The 21469-nt window shown below is 36.6% G+C and overlaps 1 protein-coding gene across 1 annotated transcript in view; it reads right to left on the bottom strand.

Moving 5' to 3' along the window:
- Window positions 1-5422: 5422 nt before the first annotated feature.
- LOC105479434 (transmembrane protein 30A) overlaps window positions 5423-21469 on the bottom strand; it is a 37084-nt gene continuing 21037 nt past the window's right edge. Inside the window, exons 2-7 of the mRNA XM_011737386.2 lie at window positions 20101-20208; window positions 17707-17814; window positions 13338-13425; window positions 11850-11993; window positions 11282-11488; window positions 5423-8806 (exon numbers count right to left, since the gene is read on the bottom strand). Of these exons, the coding sequence (XP_011735688.1) occupies window positions 8613-8806; window positions 11282-11488; window positions 11850-11993; window positions 13338-13425; window positions 17707-17814; window positions 20101-20208 (849 nt within the window). The 3' untranslated portion in view covers window positions 5423-8612. The remainder of the gene's footprint in view (window positions 8807-11281; window positions 11489-11849; window positions 11994-13337; window positions 13426-17706; window positions 17815-20100; window positions 20209-21469) is intronic.

The raw sequence follows: 21469 nt of genomic DNA, 5'->3' as shown, positions 1-21469 counted from the left end.
GCATAACGAGGAAGAAAATCAAAATGTTTTACCCCAAAACATGTTTCTCTGCCAAATCTTGAAATTGCCCTGCAAAGTTTCTTGTGGAAAAAATCCACATTCTATAGAGAATCCCCTTTCCCCTTTGTTTTCTTTCCTGCCTTTCCAGATCCAGGAGATAATCAACTAAGAGCCAGGCATTCTTTTAAGTCTGGTAAGACACATTTTATAACCTGCTCTCTCTGCAGTCTGCTATCTGAGAGTTTCGTCTGCACAATAAAACTTAATCCTTTATCTTAACCTAAACATTTCTATTGATTCCAGATAAACTCAACCAGTTGCCAACCAGAAAATGTTTAAATCTACCTATAGCCTGGAAGTTCCCCCTCCCCACCGTTTTGAGTTGCCCCGCCTTCCTGAACCAAACCAATGTATTTCTTAAATGTATTTGATTGATGTCTCATGCCTCCCAAAAATATATAAAACCAAGCTGTATCCCAACCACCCTGGGCACATGTTCCCAGGATCTCCTGAGGGCTGTGTCACAGGCCATGATCACTCATATTTGGCTCAGAATAAATCTCTTAAAATATTTTATAGAGTTTGACTATTTTCATCAACAAGAACATGAGTCACTCTCCATTGAACAATAATCTACCAGCTACCTACTATGAATGTAACGCTTTGTAATACACTCAAGGGAATATTGTTTTAAAGTCTCTGACCTTCTGGAGAATATAATCTAATTAGGAATATCATACATAACAGTAAATTTGATGTAGACATAAATGACTCTCCAAGTAACTGGTACAACAAAAGCTGTATGGGAAATTCAAAGAAAGTAGTGGGCTAAGGTTGTAAAAAGGCAGAATTTGGGGCCGGGCGCAGATTACAGCCTCACCCCCGTAATCCCAGCACTTTGGGAGGCCGAGGCGGGCGGATCACAAGTCAAGAGATCGAGACCATCCTGGCCAACATGGTGAAACCCCGTCTCTACTAAAAATAAAAAAATTAGCCTGTAGTCCCAGATACTCGGGAGGCTGAGGCAGAAGAATCGCTTGAACTCGGGAGGTGGAGGTTGCAGTGAGCCGAGATCGCGCCACTGCACTCTGGCCTAGTGACACAGTGAGACTCTGTCTCAAAAAAAAAAAAAAGACAATTTTGGCAAGGTCTGGTAGAATAAATGGAGCAGAAATTAAGTCATTCCAGACTTAGGACAAGAACATGATTAACAATCTGAATTTGGAATCAAGCGTTGATGCGCTGCAGGAACTGTAAAAACAGAGGCCTAGATGGAGTGAAAAGAGAAAAAAAAATAGTTGTTAAGAACTTGAAAGTCAGACAGATCCTGAATCTGCCATTTAGTGGTAATGACATGACTGAAGGCAAGATACATAATCTATTTATACCTCAGTTTCTCTTATCTTTAAAATGGAGATAATAGTATTCATCATCATTGGGTGGCTGTTAAAATAACTCAAAAACTATTATGGGAGGAAAGGTTGGGTAAGAAGAAAAATCTAGGCAAAAGCTGTAATATTTGCAAAGGCCAAGACAGGGTGGCCAGGTGTCTTGGGGAATTGCAAATGGTTTGGTTTGCAGAACAAATGAAGAATTGAGGTAATAGTGGAAGGCTGATTTCAGGGATGAATTAAACATCCTGAAGGGCTACTTACAGGTTCAAATAGCAAACTGTTAAAATCAGAGCTCTATTTCAAGATCATTCTAGTAATGAAAGGCTGGATTGGACATGAGTTATTAGGGTCAAAGAGTCTGTCAGAAAGCTCTCATAGTAATCCAAGGAGGAAGGAAAACCTAAACTAAATAATCAAGAGAGATGTAGATAAGGGGAGGGATGAAAGACCCAACTAAAAGGAAGAACATTCAAAACTCAACACAATACAGTGATTTATATTAGATTGGGCAGTTGGAGAAGAGAGCTAGGGTTTCTGGCTTACCTCAAGGTGGTTGGCTATACCATTCACAATAACGAGGAATGTAAATCTCTGGTGTGAGATTATTCCTGTTTTGACCTTATTAAACCCAGGCTTGTGTGGAATGATTGCTGCTTGGGCCTTATTAACTTAGGTTAATTCATTATTAACCTTCATGTCTCCAGTGATTAATAATGAAAAATCTAGAGCTCAAGACAGATGTCAAGGCACAAGAAAAGATAGAGAAGTCAGTCAGTGTAAAGACAACAGAAATAATAAGGTACTTAAGATTGTTCAGGGAGAATGTGTAACTTAAAGGCATAGAACACAATCTCAAAGAACTCCCAACATTTTATATGGTTAGTATAATTAAGGAATATACAAAGGAGACTAAGGAACAGACAAGGGGAAAAAAATCAGGAGAGTCATTCACAGAAGCCACATGCTAAAGGAGAGGAAAGGAAAATGCCTATCAAATGGAGCAAAAAGATATAATGGAGCAAAAAAAAAATAAGGGCAAGTTCACTTGATTTGACAGAAAAGAATGGGAATTGTTCATTGAATATCTATTTTTCTGTGCTTTGTGTTAAATGCTTTTTATCTGTCACTCATTGCTCAAAATCTGTCAAATGGATATTGAAATCCCTATTTTACAAAGGAAAGGTAAATGGCTTAGAAGATTTAAGCAATTGCAAGGTACAGTTTGTAAGTATAGGAGCCGTATCAGCCTACTTCTGAAACCCATACTCTTTCTACTGAATCTTTCAGACACAGGTGACACTCAACAGAGTACAAACAGTATAATCTTGAGGTGAAAGCCTGACCCTGATTGAAGTTGAAGATGACAAGAAAATATAAAGGACATACTGTTTCACAAAGTTTGTTGTGAAAAGGCATGACAACATGCCCTGGGGTTACTTTACACCACTGATACTGCAATTTGACAAATATTTGTAAAGCTATTGTCTGCAATTCTGTGCTTGAAACAAAGTGGCATAATAAGCTTGAAAGGGATGTAAGGGGAGTTCAATCTTTTTCCACATTACCCTGTATAGAAAAGCTTGTGATACACAGACAAGCTCCTATTACTACCACTTAAATAACAAGTTTATCTTTTAAGATTTTTTTTAAAAACATTATAAAATCAACAAAAAGTGAAGGGTGTATTTGCTTCAAGGTGTTTCTGATTTAAGATAGATTGGCCCCCCGAGTTTATCTCTCCTCCATCCCACTATAGTAAAATGAAATAAATTTGAAAAATATGAGAAAAATTATTGATAAGACACATTATCTTGGATGAATCTCAGGGCCATTACACTAAAGAAAAGAAGGCTGTTTCAAAGGTTACATATGGCATTGCTCCTATTTAGAACTTTCTAGAGGAAAAAACTATGGGGATAGAAAACAAATTGGGGGTTATGAGTGGGGGGAAGGGTGAATGATTACAAAGGAATAGTATGAGGAGTTTTTTGGGGAGTGATGGTACTTTATCTCTGGTATTAAAACTCAAAAAACTATGCTACCAGAACAGAAGTAAAATTTACCATACGATAATCTGGAAAACAATTTTAAAAAGACATGAGCCCAAAATTTGAATAGAGAGGAGGCAGCAACAGACAAATGATTTCAACAAACTTCTGGAAAACTGAAAGCAGATGGAATATGACTGAGCTGAACAGAGAAAGCTGCAATCTAGAGGGACTACAAGGTGGATACCAGTGAGAAGCATGCTGACTGATTCCACAGTCCCTGAGCAGCTCAGATTTGGAAGTAAAAGTTACAGCAAAGAGTGGAGGCAGGGACAGGCCTGAAAATGTCTAGTTGAAAGCATATACAACAGAATGGCCTGATCCCCAAAGTTCTCTGCCCTACTCCTCTTAGCCATAAAAATATGATCTCTCACTTCCACCACTGTCTCTCACAGGTGGAAGACCAGAGAATTTTTATCTGGAGAAATAAATGGAAGACAACTAAGTGGAAGAAATATGGAGAGGGACAGATACAAGGAAGTATGTGTGAAGTGGAAATCAGGAGGTGAGATGGAGGACAAGGAAGAAGCAGAGTTAAAAGCAGTAAGAAATAGAACCTCCCTAGACCCCTTCAAGTATTGCCCACAAACACAAAGCTTTCAAATAGTGTTTTGGGTCTCCTCATATATTGCCAAGACTAGCCAGAAATAACAGGAAATTCACCTATATGAACAAGAAAAAAAAAACAAATTACAAATTACAAATTACAGATAGTAACAAAAAACCTTGGTGTTAATTGAGCAGTAAACAAAAGTAGTAATACATATTCATACATCTATATCCTCAGAAAAATAAGATATTTTATTTATGAACTAAGTAGGATATTTTGGAAACACAATAGAAATGAAAGAAGTTCTAGAAATTAAAATATTTTTAGAAATGTGCTACAAATTCAATACAAGGAAGATAATGTTGCAAGATCAAATTAAGTACTTTTCCTAGAAAGAACAGAGATAATAGCATCGAAACAACTGGAGAAAAAGAGAAGAAAATTAAGCACCAATCTAGGAGAAGTCCAACATCTGACTAAGATATGTTCAGATTTCTCATTAGTAACGATGGAAGCTAGACAAGAGTGGAGCAATGCCTTCAAGATGCTGAGACAGCTTATTTTTAATTTAAAGTTGTATGTGTAGTCAAACTATCAATGAAATGTGAGGATGGAAAAAGGGTGTTTTAGACATTTAAGACCTCAAAAAATTTAACTTTCATATACTATTTCTTAGGAAGCTGTAAGTGTTTTAGGAAGTGCTCTAGTAAACAAAGTAAACTAGGAAATGGGAAGTCCAACACAGGATGACAAAGGGAGGTCATGGGATCATCACTGTATAGTAGGCCAAGAGAGCAACCATACAGACTGGCATAGAAGGACAACTGCAGCAGAGACATCTCTGGTAAAAACAGGGACATTATCTGATATTTGGGTACAAAAACCCTTCAAACTAGTGATGGGAACATGGCAGACCTGACAGAGAAGTTGGATAATTTTTAAGGTAAATTTGTAGAAAGTTATGTAAATGTTTAAAATGAGGCAATTATTAATTACAGGAAAAATAAAATTATGCAAAAGAAAATCATGTTACATTTGCCCTAGAGTATACCATATTTATACAGTCATAATTAAATAACAGCTAATATGTTTACTAAATATGATGATGTAACTATATAACAGAAGGCAAAGTATGTGTGTTAGAGAGCTAAATCATCATGTAACATTACTAAGAAGACAATAATGTCTAAAATTGTTACATCAAGCAACATAATAGCCATACTATTTAGATACACTAAGATAAATAACAGAAGAAACAACTTTTGAAGTCAAAGTGATTGCCTCTGGGAGGGAAGGAAAGTTCAGGCAGGTACTACTATTTTTTATCATAAAGCCTTTAGAACTTACTATTTTATTTTTTAAAACTGTGTACACGTTACTTTGACACATTTTATAGATATATAAAAGGAAATAAGGCCACCATTGTCTGATTTGTTTTTAGACAAGATATTTATTTTGAAGTTCCAAATGACATTAGCAGAATTGTGACTTTTATGTTTACCAAATGGTGCATGGGATAAAAAGGGGTTCTAAAACACTTTACTAGATCATCCGAACCCTACAACAGACACTCATGCATCGAAATTCTTGTAAAAGGAGCACTTCCTTACTCCTTCCACCCTCCCCTCAAAATACCCATGTTCACAAAGAACAAAACTTTACAGCTTAACCAACAAAAAAAGTGTCATACAGTAATTCTAAGGCAATGTTTCTATGAAGACAGGAGAGGTAGCAGGCTGAACCACATTCACTGACCCTATCTCTCAGCTGCTCTTCCTCAGCAGTCAGGTTTTTCCTGTGTGCCCCACTTCATTATTTTCATCATCCTTACCTCTCTGTTTACTGGACATTCCCCTTGATCTAATACCAAACTTAGCCAGTCTAACTGTAACTCAGATGATAATCTGACCACTTCCTGGTAAGAACAGATGGTTAATGTTGTCACAGTGATTAATAAATACAAATATGCATTAATTTAACAATGAATTACATTTCATCCCATCCAGGCATGAAGAAGTTAAAACCTGGACTCACTGACCCTGTGTTAAAATTTAGTGCTAAACATAAGCAACAACACTGGGGCGTTGTTATTTTATCAAGACACCTGAACATAGCAAAATTAATTTTGTTCATTTTTATTAACAGGACATACTAACCGAATATTACTTAATAAAATCAAGGTTACAAAGAAACTCACTAGCCAATAAACAAATGATATTCATTTGACTCTTCTCTTGGTTGAATGATTTTCTATTAATTAGTAGTACACAGCTATTTTTATCAATTTATGCTTAAACTGCCTTATGATTTCAATGACATTTCTTAGCTTTTACTTATTGAATAATTTCTTCAACTGGGAATATTTTCATAATTCAAAATGGTTCCTGAAAATTAATGCATCCTTCAATGCCTTCTACTTAAGCTGGCTGCATTTAAAATGCAACATGATTCTTTGAAAGGTGACTATGACATTTGAGCATAAAGCCTATAAGAAAAAGAAATGTCTTCCCTCCCCCCATGCTTCACAGAGACCATATGAATGTTCCATACTCTTCATATTTAGCAACAGGAGTTCCTTAGAGATCAAACAGCAGAAAATAGGAGGAACTTAGGCCATCAATGCACTTGTAAAACAGATAAAACTCCAAATGTATTTTAAGATTCTATCTTCTCCACAGATGAGAAAGTGCTGAAAGGGCTCTTCAACTTTTCTTTACTGACATCCTCTCTGTGCCCCAATTAGAAAAAGAGTTGCAGGATGGTAGTCCTCCTTAAACAGCACAGACTCAATCTGGAAAGACTGGCAAAACCCCTCTCCCCCAACAATGTATCCCAGAAAATAAACTGCCAAGTGCAAGAGGGACAATTTTCAGAATAAATAACATTCTGAAGGACTGACAAAACAAAGACTATTTTTAGACAAAGAACACACCAAATACTCCAAAATTTCAGGATAACCATACATCAAGTACTTCGTGCAAGTAATATTTTTACCAGTTAAAAGTCATTATGAAATACACATTCTTTTAACTGAATTTCATATGTTATATAAAACTTGAAAAGTGTGGCACATTTCTACTATTAACCATTACATTGCTTTTTGTTTTTTTAAAAAAGTATATATTAATCAAAAGTATACATTACCCAGGCCTTTTGATTTAAAATATAACTGAAGGAAAATATAAACTCTGAATAAACAGGCATTCTTCTACACAAACATGAGTTATTTCAGTAAAAAAAAAAAAACAACAACAATAATAAAGCAATTTCAATGTAATCAAGCCACCTCTGATTAATACATACATTTTCATGCATGTGGAAAAATTATTTTTAACTAGAACTTTAAGAATAAGTTCCATAGCAAACAAGTTACAGCATTTATTCAATAAGGAATATTAAAATAATTCCAGTTAGTAAAAAATAAAATAACTTCAACCATATACATATTATAATTTATCATGTACATACTCCAAAATCCCCATAATTTAATTAGGAAATTTACAGAACATCTTTTTAAAGTATGTCTTAGGAAAACCAACCAAAACAATTGGTGCATTAACTAAAGAGAATGTGCATACACATTGCCATTTGACCTATATGCAAAAGTGGAATGAAATACATAGGAAATTAAGGTTACTGCTTTCAAAAATTTCTGGAATATTAGTACTTAAGTCAAAACACTTACCTGCAAAATAAAAACAGCCTGAGGTATTTCCAAAGCTGAAGTAATTTTCTGAATGTTAAATATCACAAGAATGAAAACAGTCTCCATTAAGCATTTACATGTGGTTTACAGTTGAGGCAGAAGATGAAGCTCTGCCAAGCAGTTTTCCCATTATCACCTGAATTCTTTCTTCCCTTACAAAGCATAAGCTTCAAGGGAAATGATTACATATAAAAACATTCCAAGTGAGTTGGGGTTCCTGACTGCAACATTTAACCAAATGGAAAGAGGAATTTTTTAATTCTCCTAAGCAGGACCTACCCAACCACTGCAGACAGGAGCATTAATTCTTATGCTAGATAAGGTAAGCATGTCCTTTGAAATCAAAGCTAAGCTTGACAAATAACTGTACTGGATAAACTGGATACATGAACCACCTCAACAAAGATGGTATTTTAAGCATTTATACACATGAAAACGATGAAGTATATTATTTAGATATGGTCTTTCTTCATCTTTCTCTGAATCCTGAAAGGTTAGCAAGTCGTTATACTCATACATCTTGTAATCCCTTTCTCCACAAAATACATACACATATATAGCATATGTCAATATAATATCATCAACACAGCATAAAGATTTAAGCAGTAGACACAAGTCACATGAAAGAGGCTCTATGCATCATGTGGCCTGTCCCAATAAAAAGCAAACATTAGAATGCCATTTCAGCAATTACAGTGTTGATATGATCAATATAGCTAATTTTTTTATACCCGTCATATATTTTCAGAAGTCATCCATAGGGAAGAAGCAAACAACAAAGACTGCTTTTTTTTTTAGAAAAGTTATGTGCCAACTTCAAAATGACATACTAACCAGACATCAGCATTCGAAAGCTAGGTTGAATAGGACTGGCCTTGATGCACATGCAGATGATTTGCTTTCATAATATAAAATTAAATGGTAATGTCAGCTGTATTACTACTGTTTCTATATTTATGATTAATTACTAGCAGTACAACGCCCAGAAGGAAGGAGATGGATCCAACAGCGATGTAAGCAATCCCCAAAAATGGATTTTTTCCTCCCATCCACGAAATAGTGCTCAAGATCATCCGTTTTCGTCCATCAAAATAATGTACAGGGTAATCTGAAGAGGGTATAGGAAGATTTTTCCATCTCTGGTTACTTGATGTTTAAAATATAATTTTAAAAGTTGCCATTTAATTGTTGGTAATTCATTTGTGTAATTCTAGGATGTACAGGTACCTTACTCCTATGTTCTAAATCACACACACACACAAAATATTATCTTGAAAGACTGATTTAGCAAATTAAATGTCAGTAGTAAAAGCCAAAATATTTTACCAAAACAAACAAAATGTAAAGGTTACGCAGTTTCTCAGGTGCTTTTGGTCTCATTACATGGAAGGGGCAAAAGGCCTCAAAGGAATGCAACGTGAAAAAAATAGTTCAAGTGAACAATGAAGCCCACACAAGGAGACTGACAGACCAGGAGAAAATGGAAAAAATCAGGGACTAGAAGTCTCTGTGAGCTCAAAGAACATGTAGCAAGAGTGTAGTTATGAGACTATGAAAAGGCTCTGAGCAAAAGGTCAAAAAGCATAACAAAGTTTTAACTTGCTGATTTAGAGCAATGGCAAAACTCACTCTGTGACACAGCTGATAGCTAACAGTGGAAGTGAAGGGTGGGCTGTTAAGGAGATTTAGGAAATAGGGCACCAGTATACTAGATGAATTATCTACATGGACCAGTTGTAGAATTTTGCAAGAGGTAAGGTAGCGAAGAAGCCAGAACCAAGTCTCCATGCAAAAAGTTTACAACTTTTTCAAAAGCATCTTTTGAATCTAGGGTTAGGCCCTATCTGTTTCTCTAGTTTCTTCAACTCTCCATCCCCACAGATGGGTCCCTATGGGTCCCTAACTCCCAATGGCAGGTTCGGTTCGCTAACTTCTTAAATCAACCCTAAACTAAGGCAGGAATGATTTTGAGACCTCTAGCTAACCCAACATTCTGTGGGATACAGTATCAAATTGCCCATGCTAGTCTCTCTCTAGCATCCCAACCCTAAAGAAACAGGCTTCTGCCTTCATTCTAGAAGTCTTCAGTTCCCACCGTATGCCCAATTTTGAAAATTAACCCTTGATGTTTTGCAGGTCCAAATTCCTGTCTTATCAAGTCTTCTCAATCTGCCATATATCATGCATTCCTTTAGATAGTTCTTTCAAAGTTGGGACCCTGCTGCGGAATTCCTGTGTGGCAATTATCTATCAACTAAGAATTCCTCAGTGCTTCACAGACTTCCCTTCATTGTGCCCTAGGCTACAGGTTGCTAAATGTGCCCTTACTCTCTAGAGATTTTCTGGATGCTAATTTTAACAGAGCTGCTCTCTAGTTTGACTATCTCCTCAGGATAATGTTCTAGAAATCAGCACTTGAACTGGGTCTGTCTGTCCAAAACTGCTCCAATGTGGATTTAGTTTCAAAAACTTGGTCACTTTTAGCTTGCCATAGCAGGCCATATTTACTTGTGTATTCAGGTGCAATAGCAAGAGACTAGAATCCAAAAAAAACTATTTTGAAATTGGGTCTATTAATTTAACCATTTACTAATCCATTTTAAAACCAAAACCCACTTGGATTATGACTCATTTGGATTATGAAAATAAAAAATGCAAAGATCAGCAAACATTTAAGATTCTAGCATTGGGAGATCTCTTCACTCACAGTGTATGTAAAATATAGGCTCCAGATTAAAAGATGTAAAGACTTTGGTTAGAATAAAAGAAATTACTATTTCCCTCCTAATAAAGACTGCATCTATGCAGATATGGGTTGGTGTAACTGAGTGAACTAGCGGAGATGTAGCCTATGTTGGTAGCTGAGAGTAAAATTATGGCCTTTGGAGTCAACAGCCTGGTTATGAACCCCAACTCATTGTTATTACCTGTGTAAAGTCAGGTAAGTTACTTAAGTGCTCGATATTCCTGGGTTCTGGTCTATAATAGGGAGATATGCTGCTGCCTGAATTAAATAATGAGCAGAAAACACTCAGCACAGTGTTAACACATAGAGTGGAATAAATGTTATTTATCAGCACTGAATGTGAACTTATTAATGTGGAACAAAACAGCTAATAATAAAATGTTTTGAGTTTTGATACTACCAATAGATCAAAATTATGAACAATTACATTGATACAAATTAACACATCCATTGATTTTTAATATCTAAAAATATATATATTAAAACATCCCAGTACCACTCAACTCCCAATTTTAGGTATTCTCATTGGCCTTTACATTAGGCCCAATTACAATCTCCCTTTTAAAAATACCTAGCTTGTTAATAAATCAATCACCTACATTTTAAGTAATTTACCAAACAATATGCTTCAAACCCCAGTACCAAGTATATGCAAATTGAAAACATTACTAGAAGATATAAATTTTAAAATACATTCTCGCATATACCACACATACTTTTGTAAAAATGCAGATCCCAAAACTAAAGCCCAAGGTAACATGCCACATAACACATATAAGGTTGGAGTAGACTCCTTTCAAGCTCTATGAATCTGTATACCCAGCCAAAAAAGGATACTGTATGTGATATTCAAAGAGTATCGTCCAGCTGGTAATGTTGGGTGTAAATCACTTTTCCTTTCTATAAGACGATACAACTTGCGAAAAGTAGGTAATGCCGCAGTACGCATCCAAACAATAAAATCCTCATTTATGAATCCATTATTATCTGGGTCAGAATCCAGCATGTAAACTGGTTTAAGCCAGTTTACAGGCTTTGTTGTACCTTAAAAGGAGTGGGGAAGGGATGAGGAGACAAAATATTACATTGTGAAATTAAAGTGGCAGAGAAACAAATAAATTTGGATAATAAATAGGGGTTTATTCAAAAGAAGCTTTGCTGCAATTCTAAAATATTATAGCTGAAATGCTTATAAGACACCACAGAAACTGAATTCATAATTAAAAGTATACATTTCCTTTAGAATTTTAGTACATTAGAACATTTACCTAACTTGGTATGAAGGTGAGGAAAGAAAAATTGTGTTTTTCAAAGCATAAACTTTAAGATTCTGAAGACAGAAAATTTTAAATACTTCATTAAAACTCCTAGTTTAATTTTTTAAGGGATATTAGTAATGTTTTACCTTTAAATCGTTCTTCCAGGTTGTCTCCTCCAGGGGGATTTCTGAATTTCACATTTTTATCTGTCCACCAAGCAATACCTTTCTTTTTCAAAGCGATAGGTACAGGATAAGAATCATTGCCAATAAGAAACAATTCTAATGTATCTAAACACAAGAAAAGGAAGACATTACTAAATATCTCTTGAAAACTCATAGCATCTGCTTAATTCTGTGAGAAATAAGGACCTGATATTTGCTTCCAAAAGTGGTTGTGACAGAGTAGGCACATGATTCACATTTGTTCTTTATTCCTATGTGGATTAACTATGGTAACTTTATAACGCTAGATGGACTTCTCTTCCCTTAACAGAGTTCTAATTCACTTACCCATAGGCTAGCTGACATGCACTAAGATCAAATGTTTTAGCATTAACCCAACTATAATTGCAAGGTAAATCTACCTTTCCTTCCTTCCTTCCAATAATGCATCCCTAATTGCTTCTTGCTTATCCATTTATCCGTCTGCGCTGTCTAATACAACAGCCACTAGGCACACGGGGCTACTGAGTCTTTTGAAATGTGGGTGGTCCAAATGAGTATGTTCTGTAAGTGTACAATACACATCAGATATCAAAGACTTAGTATAAAAAATTAGAATATGAAGTATCTCAACTTTTATATAGCATTACATGCTGAAGTAATAGTATCTTGGATATATTGTGTTACATAAAATGTATTACTAAAATTAATTTCACTTGTTTCTTTTCACAGTTTCAAATAGGACTATTAGAAAATTTAAAATTACCAGGCCAGGCGCAGTGGATCATGCCTGTAATCCCAGCATATTGGAAGGCCAAGGTGGGTGGATCACAAGGTCAGGAGTACAAGACCAGTCTGACCAATATGGTGAAACCCCATCTCTACTAAAAATACAAAAAATATAGCCAGGTGTGGTAGCACGCGCCTGTAATCCCAGCTACTGGGGAGGTTGAGGCAAGAGAAATGCTTGAACCCAGGAAGCAGAGGTTGCAGTGAGCAAGATCACGCCACTGCACTCTAGCCTGGGCGACAGAACGAGACTCTGGCTCAAAAAAAGAAAAAGAAAAAAAAAAGAAAGAAAGAAAATGTAAAATTACCTACAAGACTTGTATTTACAGCTCACATTATCTTTCTATCAGATAGTGCTGCTCTAAATAATCAATTATAGCTCCTTTTCAACGACAAAAATAAAGTGAGTGGGAAGGTCAGCCTGACTTTTATTTTAAGTTATATGAAATACGAAGATTAGCAGAATGTTTCTGCTTCTTTCTTCTCAGAGACAGAAATCCATTCTAAAATGTAAGTATGCTCAAAAGAAAATCACAAAGCATTATAATACCCCATTCAATACTCGATTTAGTCTTAAATGTTGGAGTTTCTCAATTTCATTCATGTTTACTAATCAAATCTGTAATGAAATTATGCAAATTGTCCTAATTATATATGTCTGTATTTGTATCTATATCATACCATTAAACATGCTGTTGGCAATAGCTCCACAAGGAGCAATTGGTTTGTCTTCATTTCTTCGATAAGGCTCACATTCCTTACTGGGGTTCTGGTTTTTAGAAGGAAAAGAAAAGAGAAATTATTATCCAGGCCTTTGGGAGAACTATGAGCTATCCCTAAATTATGAGCTATCCCTAAATTACTGATTAAGAATTCAACACCTATATTTTCCTCACTTGTAATACATAGGTCTGTAATGTAAGTAGGCTATAAATAACACCACATTTAAATATTCAAAATGTATTCTGAACATTACTGTCTTACCTTTGTAACATAACCTTTACTTGCATATGTTTTGTCATATATGCATATATCAAATAAACATCCTTTTGATTTTCTGATCACAGAAACATTACCGCAAAGGGTTTTCTGCCCAAGAAAAATTAAGAAATGATCTATTGCCAATCCAGTTGTGATACAAGAAAATCTTAAACTGGAACTAAAGACGCTAGAGGTTCTAGTTCCTTGGGCAATTCCTTTAATTTAACTGGGCTTCACAAAATAAACACGTCCAACTATACAATCTCAAATTTTGTGATTTGGGGTTAAATCCTATATCTAAGAAAGGAAGGAAGGAGTTTAGTGCAGATTCCTAGAATATATCAATCTTTAAACTGTGCATCCAGGTACAAGAAAAACAAAAATGCTGACAAGGCAGAACATTTGCCTGTGGTCCAGATTTGGTTTTGACTTAGTCCCTACTGAGGATCTTAAAGAGGTGTGGCAGTTATGGGATTCAACTAGAAATTGTATCAAGTCTGAGGTTAGGTGTATGTCTGAGCTGGGACCCTCCCGCCACATTAAGCTATGTCTCAAAACACATAAACATACCAAGATAATCTCAATTAGAAATTAAGAAGACCCTAATTAGACCTCTTAGGATTATTTCATTACCAGCTAACCTTGACTTGTATCTATATTCTCCATGTCTAGACTGGAAAAAAGCACTTGTGTGAATGGAAAAGATAAGAGAAGGCTAAGGAAGCCTGTGGCAGGTATCTCATAAAGTCTCTTCAATATTTGACTTCTCAGCTATTTGGTCCCTACACCATCTGTATTGATAGATAAAGCTATTAACATTAGGGCAAATATATCTGCTAGCCACTAAATTCTTAAGGAAGTTTTAAAAGAAAGGAAAATATTATTTACTACCTATGTGTCAGGTACTAAACTAAGCAATGCTAGGTACTTTGCATTAACTGGCTTACAAAAGCTATTTGACGAGGGTCGGGCACGGTGGCTCACGCCTCTAATTTCAGCACTTTGGGAAGCCAAGGCGGGAGGATCCCTTGAGTCCAGGTGTTCAAGATAAGCCTGGGCAACATGGGGAAACCCCATCTCTACAAAAATACAAAAAATTAGCCAGGCATGGTGGCGTGCGCCTTTAGTCCCAACTACTTGAGAGGCTGAGGTGGGTGGTTTGCTTGAGTCCGGGAAGCAAAGGTTGCAGTGGGTGGAGGTCATGCCACTGCACTCCAGTCTGGGTGACAAAGTCAACCCTGTCTCAAAAAAAAAACAAAAACAAGCCGGGCACAGTGGCTCACGCCTGTAATCTCAGCACTTTGGGAGGCCGAGGTTGGTGGATCACGAGGTCAGGAGTTCAAGACCAGCCTGGACAATATGGTGAAACCACATCTCTACTAAAAATACAAAAATTAGCCGGGCGTGGTGGCGCACGCATGTAATCCCAGCTACTCAGGAGGCTGAGGCAGAGAATTGCTTGAACCCAGGAGGCAGGGGTTGCAGTGAGCTGAGATCACACCACTGCATTCCAGCCCGGGTGACAGAGTGGTGAGACTCCATCTCAAAAAAAAAAAAAAAAAAAAACCAAGCTATTTGATGAGTACCTAATATGTAGCATGTACCATACTAGGTGCTAAAAACAGAAGAATGAAAAGAATACGATCCCTATTTTTAAGCAACTCAAAATGTAACAGAGGAAGCAGACCCTTACAAACCAACTGTCATAAGAAATAAGAGCCAGGATGAAGAGACCACCACATGCCACTAAAGAACTTATTTCTGTGAAGGTAATGGTGAATGTAGCTGGAGCATGCCAAGAGGGAGGATGATATGTGATGAGATAAGAGGATTACGCATAGCTCAGATCATCCTGAGATTTTACTACAAGTGCTAATATGACCACTAAAAGATTTTAGGTAGTGAAGTGATATTTATACTTTTTAAAAACATCTCTATAGCTGCTATGAAAATGGCCTGGAAAGGAGCAGGCTTGGATGATGTGAGACACAATTTGTTTATCAAAGCAAAAAGTGGTAGTGACTTGGAACAAAAAAATAAATAAAACATGTAAAGAAGCACATTTTTGCATGGAAGGACACTTAGAAAAACAGCAGGCCTTGAGATGAGAAGACCTCCAGGGAAGAGTAAAAATGGCATTCTAAATAAATGAAATGCTAAATGGCAAGACGAGCAGATGACTTGTGTCACAATGCATGGTTAGGGAGCAGCAAACAAGGCCCAGGGCAGCCAGGCCTTGTTTAATGTATTAAAGATAGTATATAAGATAATGAGGCTGATGCCAGATTGTAAAGGGCCTTACACATAATATCTGGCCCTTTACAGAAAAAATTGATCAATTCCTGGTCTGGCCTGAAATCTTTGCTTGCAGTTTATAAGAATCAGTTTCAGTTTTCTTTACGCTCAGTGAACAGAGCACATATGTAAATTAAATAATTGTAAACCAGCCACCATTTCTGGGGTTTTGGAACACACACAATCTATATTCCCAAAAAAACACATTCAAGGCCGGGCGCGGTGGCTCAAGCCTGTAATCCCAGCACTTTGGGAGGCCGAGACGGGCGGATCACGAGGTCAGGAGATCGAGACCATCCCGGCTAACACGGTGAAACCCCGTCTCTACTAAAAAATACAAAAAATTAGCCGGGCGTGGTGGCGGGCGCCTGTAGTCCCAGCTACTCGGGAGGCTGAGGCAGGAGAATGGCGTAAACCCGGGAGGCGGAGCTTGCAGTGAGTTGAGATCCGGCCAGTGCACTCCAGCCTGGGCGACAGAGCGAGACTCCGTCTCAAAAAAAAAAAAAAAAAAAAAAAAAAAACACATTCAGAAAGGTCTAGAAACTTGGTGTATCTCACAGTACATCATCTTCTCTGGATTTGAGTGCTAAAGATTGGATCCTATGGAATAAACCCCACATAGATTCAGACTATCATAGGCCTAACCAGAACCCTGTGTATACCAAGGAATCTTTAAGTAGACTTGTATTGCTTAAAATCCCACACATCAGGAACTGATGATCAGCAATAAAACCAATCAGGGCAACCTAGAGCAGTTACAGTTTATGTTTAGGAGGCCCCTGCTGCTCACAACATAGTCCTAAATTGTATTCTAAGAGATTCGTCAATTCTAAGAAATCCTAAATTGCTCAGGGCCTCTGAATGTTTGTTGCATTGGCAACAGTAACATAAAATACTTAGGGCCAGGCGATGGCTCACCCATGTAATCCCAGCACTTTGGAAGGCCGAGGCGGGCGGATCACCTGAGGTCCAGAGTTTGAGACCAGCCTGGTCAGCATGGTGAAACCCCGTCCCTACTAAAAATACAAAAATTAGCCGGGCTTGGTGGTGCACACCTGTAATCCCAGATACTCGGGAGGCTGAGGCAGGAGAATCACTTGAACTCAGGAGGTGGAGGTTGCAGTGAGCCGAGGTCAGGCCACTGCACTCCAGTCTGGGCGACAGAGTGAGACTCTGTTTCAAAAAAAAAAAAAAGAAAAAATACTTAGGCACTAGCCACTACTATGGAAAACTAAAAAACTGAACCACAGTAAACAAACTAAGATCCCCTAGTCCACACAGATTTCCAAACCAGTCTGGGCGTCAATGCATTTGTGCAAATTTCAGGAAAAAATATTTTAACTAAAAATCTTTATGATACAGGCCAGGCACAGTGGCTCATGCCTGTAATCCCAGCACTGTGGGAGGCTGAGGTGGGCGGATCATGAGGTCAGGAGTTCAAGACCAGCCTGGCCAACATGTTAAAACCCTCTCTCTACTAAAAATACAAAAATTAGCTGGGCGTGGTGATATGCGCCTGTAATTCCAGCTACTCGGGAGGCTAAGGCAGAATTGCTTGAACCTGGGAGGTAGAGGTTGCAGTTAGCCAATACTGTGCCACTGTACTCCAGCCTGGGCGACAAAGTGAAACTCCATCTCAGGGGGAAAAAAAAATCCTCACTATACAAACTATAAATGACAACACTTTAATTTCATCCTAACAATTCTAACTGAACAGTTACCACATATTCTTATTTTACAGATATCATATTTTCATATTTGTCATTTTACTTACAAGCAAAGCACTAGAATCTCCATTTAGTTGACTATCATCTCGAGATTTCACATAACGACGATGGTTTTGATAGAAATTAGACAGTCCATAATACATAAACACATTGCCCTAGAGAAACAGAGAGGGAAAAATTTTCGTACAAAAACTATTCTGTATAAACTTATTTCATGTGTACATAAAAGCTACGTAATTTGGACTTTACTAGGTTACAATTTGTAATAGGTAGTGGGGTAAATTCCACCAGTACTTAGCAATCTAAAATGGCACAACTGTAAATAAGGTTAAAGAAAGTACGTTACAAAATTCCACAAGTAAACTTTAAAACTATCCTTAAAGACATCAAAGAAGTACTATTTACATTAAAAAAGAATCTTCAAGGAATCTATTAGCCTACTCTGAGCTACTTTCAATTTAAAATTTTCTCTAATTCAAACTGGTCTTCACCCAGTTAGCATCAACGTTTCACAGGGATAATGGTCAAACTTGTTTCTTTTTTTTAATCCCAGAGACTACAGACTTGCTATGTTGCCCAGGCTGGCCCTTAATTCCTGGGCCCAAGCTATTCTCCCACCTCTGTCCCTAGATGCTGGGAGGTATGCACTGCAGGTTTGTAGCACCAGGTCCAGCTGAAACATTCATTTTTTTCTTGTCCAAGTGAATTCTGAACTTCAATTGGGATGTAATAAATTCCTCAAGAGGATACTATATGAGTTCATAAACTACTAATTAGTAGAGTCTCTATGATAATAAGCACTTTATAATAATCAAGAAAAGTACTTTAATATATTTAATAGAGCAAACTTTGAAATAACCTGGGAAAGAAGGATAACCTATAAACATTACAATTATTTAGAAGATGCTAAGAAGCCATTTAAATGATTATTTTTATAAGTAGCAAACATTAAGCTATTTTCTCATTTCTGGATGCTACTTCTATTTTCTATATTCTTATCCTTAATTAAAAGTAATTCAGTAATATTATAAGCATACATCATTTGATTTGCTATTTTCATATACACTATCAATTATTTAATGTTTGACTTTCGAATGTCAAACCATGCAAATTTTCCCATTCTATATAAAGAAAATGTTTACATGGAAACTTTCTTGTGGAAGAGGGGGAATATCAAAATTGCATCACAGAAATTGAGACAATGAATATTCTTTTTTAAAAGGAAGTATTACCTCAAGATTCGGTAAAGTAAATTCAATTTGCAAACTGAGAGATTCTTCGAATCAACACTGAGACAAAATAACCTACTTGAAGTTCCCTGAAAAGAGTTTACTCCAATTCAAAGTTTGAGCTTGTAAAGAAACACAGAATCCACAAGAGAATGAATCTGAGGTTGAATGCCTTTGCAAACAACAAGTTCGGAAGTATTTTTGGAATGGGAGAGAAAAATAATGGCGCTTCTGTATCACTACTAGTCTCTCATTTCTTCAATTGTGCCTGTTCTGACAAAAGCAGAATTTATTGCATCTTTATTGCCTGCCCATCACATTGAAAAATCATGGACTTATAAAGATGCTTTAAATGTATATTTTGTTTCTGCTGAAACAAAGTTAAATAATTACATTTGTCTTCTACAAAATTTGTTTTCATGTTTTATTCAAAGACAGCACTATCCTGTCCTTTATCTCAGTGCAAGAGCATCTATAACCACTAGATGGCAACCAACTATTAGGGACTATTAAAGTCATCACTACCTTTAGAAAATCTTAAGTGCAGAAAATCTAAAAAGTTGGCATGTATTAATGCAGTTTTGCTCCCTTAAGAATAATTATTTTAAGCTCAACTTTCAGGCACAGGAGAATACAAAGTGGTCTTTACATGCCTATCTGAATCTTTATGTCCGTTAGCATGTGCTCAGAATGGCAGTGTAAATGCAAACAGATGGATTTCTAACTACTTATAAAAAACATAAATGATCAGTAAGGTTTTAATAAGTGTTTGCATTTTTTACAATGCTTCATATGTCTTAAAAATAATTCAATTAAGTGATGGGAGAATTATTATTTTCTAAAGTAAAGCTTGCTTTAGTATTGTAAGTATGCAAAATAATTTGAGCAATAATTTTAAAAATACAAGTATATATACCTTTATAAAAAATTGATTTGTACAGTCATAAAATTATCTAGTGAAAGGATAAAATACAACGTCTTAAATTTTGTCTACAAAGAACTAAAATAAACCATTCAAATAAATGTATTTAATTACCAGACAGCAAAATCCAACAGCCAAACACATAAAACGATCTTCCTCAAAAGCCTATAAATTCCAGTAAATTAAAGTGACTCCTCTATAAAAGGAAAATACCTAGTAAAAGACATTTAGTACAATATCAGTATTTTTTAAAGCATGGCTTTTCTAGCACATTACTTGGAAACACAGACCTCAAATGACTTTTCTAGTGTGAAGTTAACGGTACAAATGCAAGGTGTCACATCCGGAGATAAACATTTATTGCAGGGACTGGAAGGCTCTGTTCCGGTATAATCAATCTGCAAGAGAAAAATATAACTAAGCACTTCCTTAGAGAAAGTGGATACCTAAAACACTCTGAAATAACTTGCTATTAAAAGGAAAATTAAGTCCAATGAAATGAACTAGAGCCCAGACAAAAACTGTTTTTAAGGTCATCTGTTTGACAGTGTGAAGTGGTAAAAACTGGAAAGGGTCCTCTGTTGTTCTACTGGCTGATCTTTCCAAGTAAAGTCCTCTCTTCTTTTCATCAAAGAAATATATTTATGCATAAAATCATATACACAAAATTCAAAACTGCATGATAAAGACTTACATAGCTAAAACATCTAACTATTAAAATACTAGATTAACAGAGATCCTCTTAAATCTTACAATCTTAAATACTTTTCAGTCCAGCTTTCCATGATATACTTTTGAAAAAAATTAGGTTATCAAGAGCTACTGTTTTTTCAACACCTGGTGCTGAATTTGTCTTTGTTTTGGGTTCCCGGCAAGCAGCTTTATGCTTGGAATTTCCCAGGTGATAAAAGTATCTTTGTTATTCATAAGCCCCTTGATTCACACCAGGGTTTATGTTAACAAGATGGCTCAGGATAGCAGCTAGTCACCAGAAAGACTAATTGTGTGATGAGGGGCCTTTGGCCCAGTCCAACCTCTTAGGAGGAAAGTGGAGCTAAAAATTTAGTTCAATCAGTGTTCAATCAATCAAGTCTTCATCATGAAGTCCCAATAGAAACTCTAGACACTGAAGTGAAGAACAGTTTTCTGGTTGGTGAATCCACTAATGTGCTGGGAGGGAACTACGTTCTAAGTATACAGGGAGAGGGCATAAAAGCTCTGCATTCAGGACTCTTCGAGATCTTGCTATATGTGTCTTCTAGGATCCCCTCTGAATATATAGACAGTTGGTCAGAAATATGGGTGACCTGGAGATCCCTGAACTTGCAAATGGCTTCTGAATTCAGGGAAATCTTATGGCGAGGTAGTGAGAAGGGTCTTGGGAACCCCCTGGATTTGTAGCCAGTTGACAAGTATGAGTGGCCGGAAAACTTGACTTGCAGCTGGTGTCTGAAGCGGGGGCAGTCTTGTTGGGGACCATGCTCTTGAAACTTGTGGAGTCTGACACTAATTCAGGGTGGTTAGTTCCAGAATTGAACTGCAGTATACTGGTTGATGTCAGAAGATCTGGCCTGATAGCTAAATTGAAAGCTTTTTTTTTCCTGCCATAAAAATAGACTATTTTTTATAGTTTAAGGTTCACAGCAAAACTGAACAAAG

This window comes from Macaca nemestrina, chromosome 5 (assembly GCF_043159975.1).
Source record: "Macaca nemestrina isolate mMacNem1 chromosome 5, mMacNem.hap1, whole genome shotgun sequence".
Taxonomy (NCBI): domain Eukaryota; kingdom Metazoa; phylum Chordata; class Mammalia; order Primates; family Cercopithecidae; genus Macaca; species Macaca nemestrina.
Note: the sequence above shows the minus strand (reverse complement) of the source record. Positions and strands in the feature narration are given on the sequence as shown.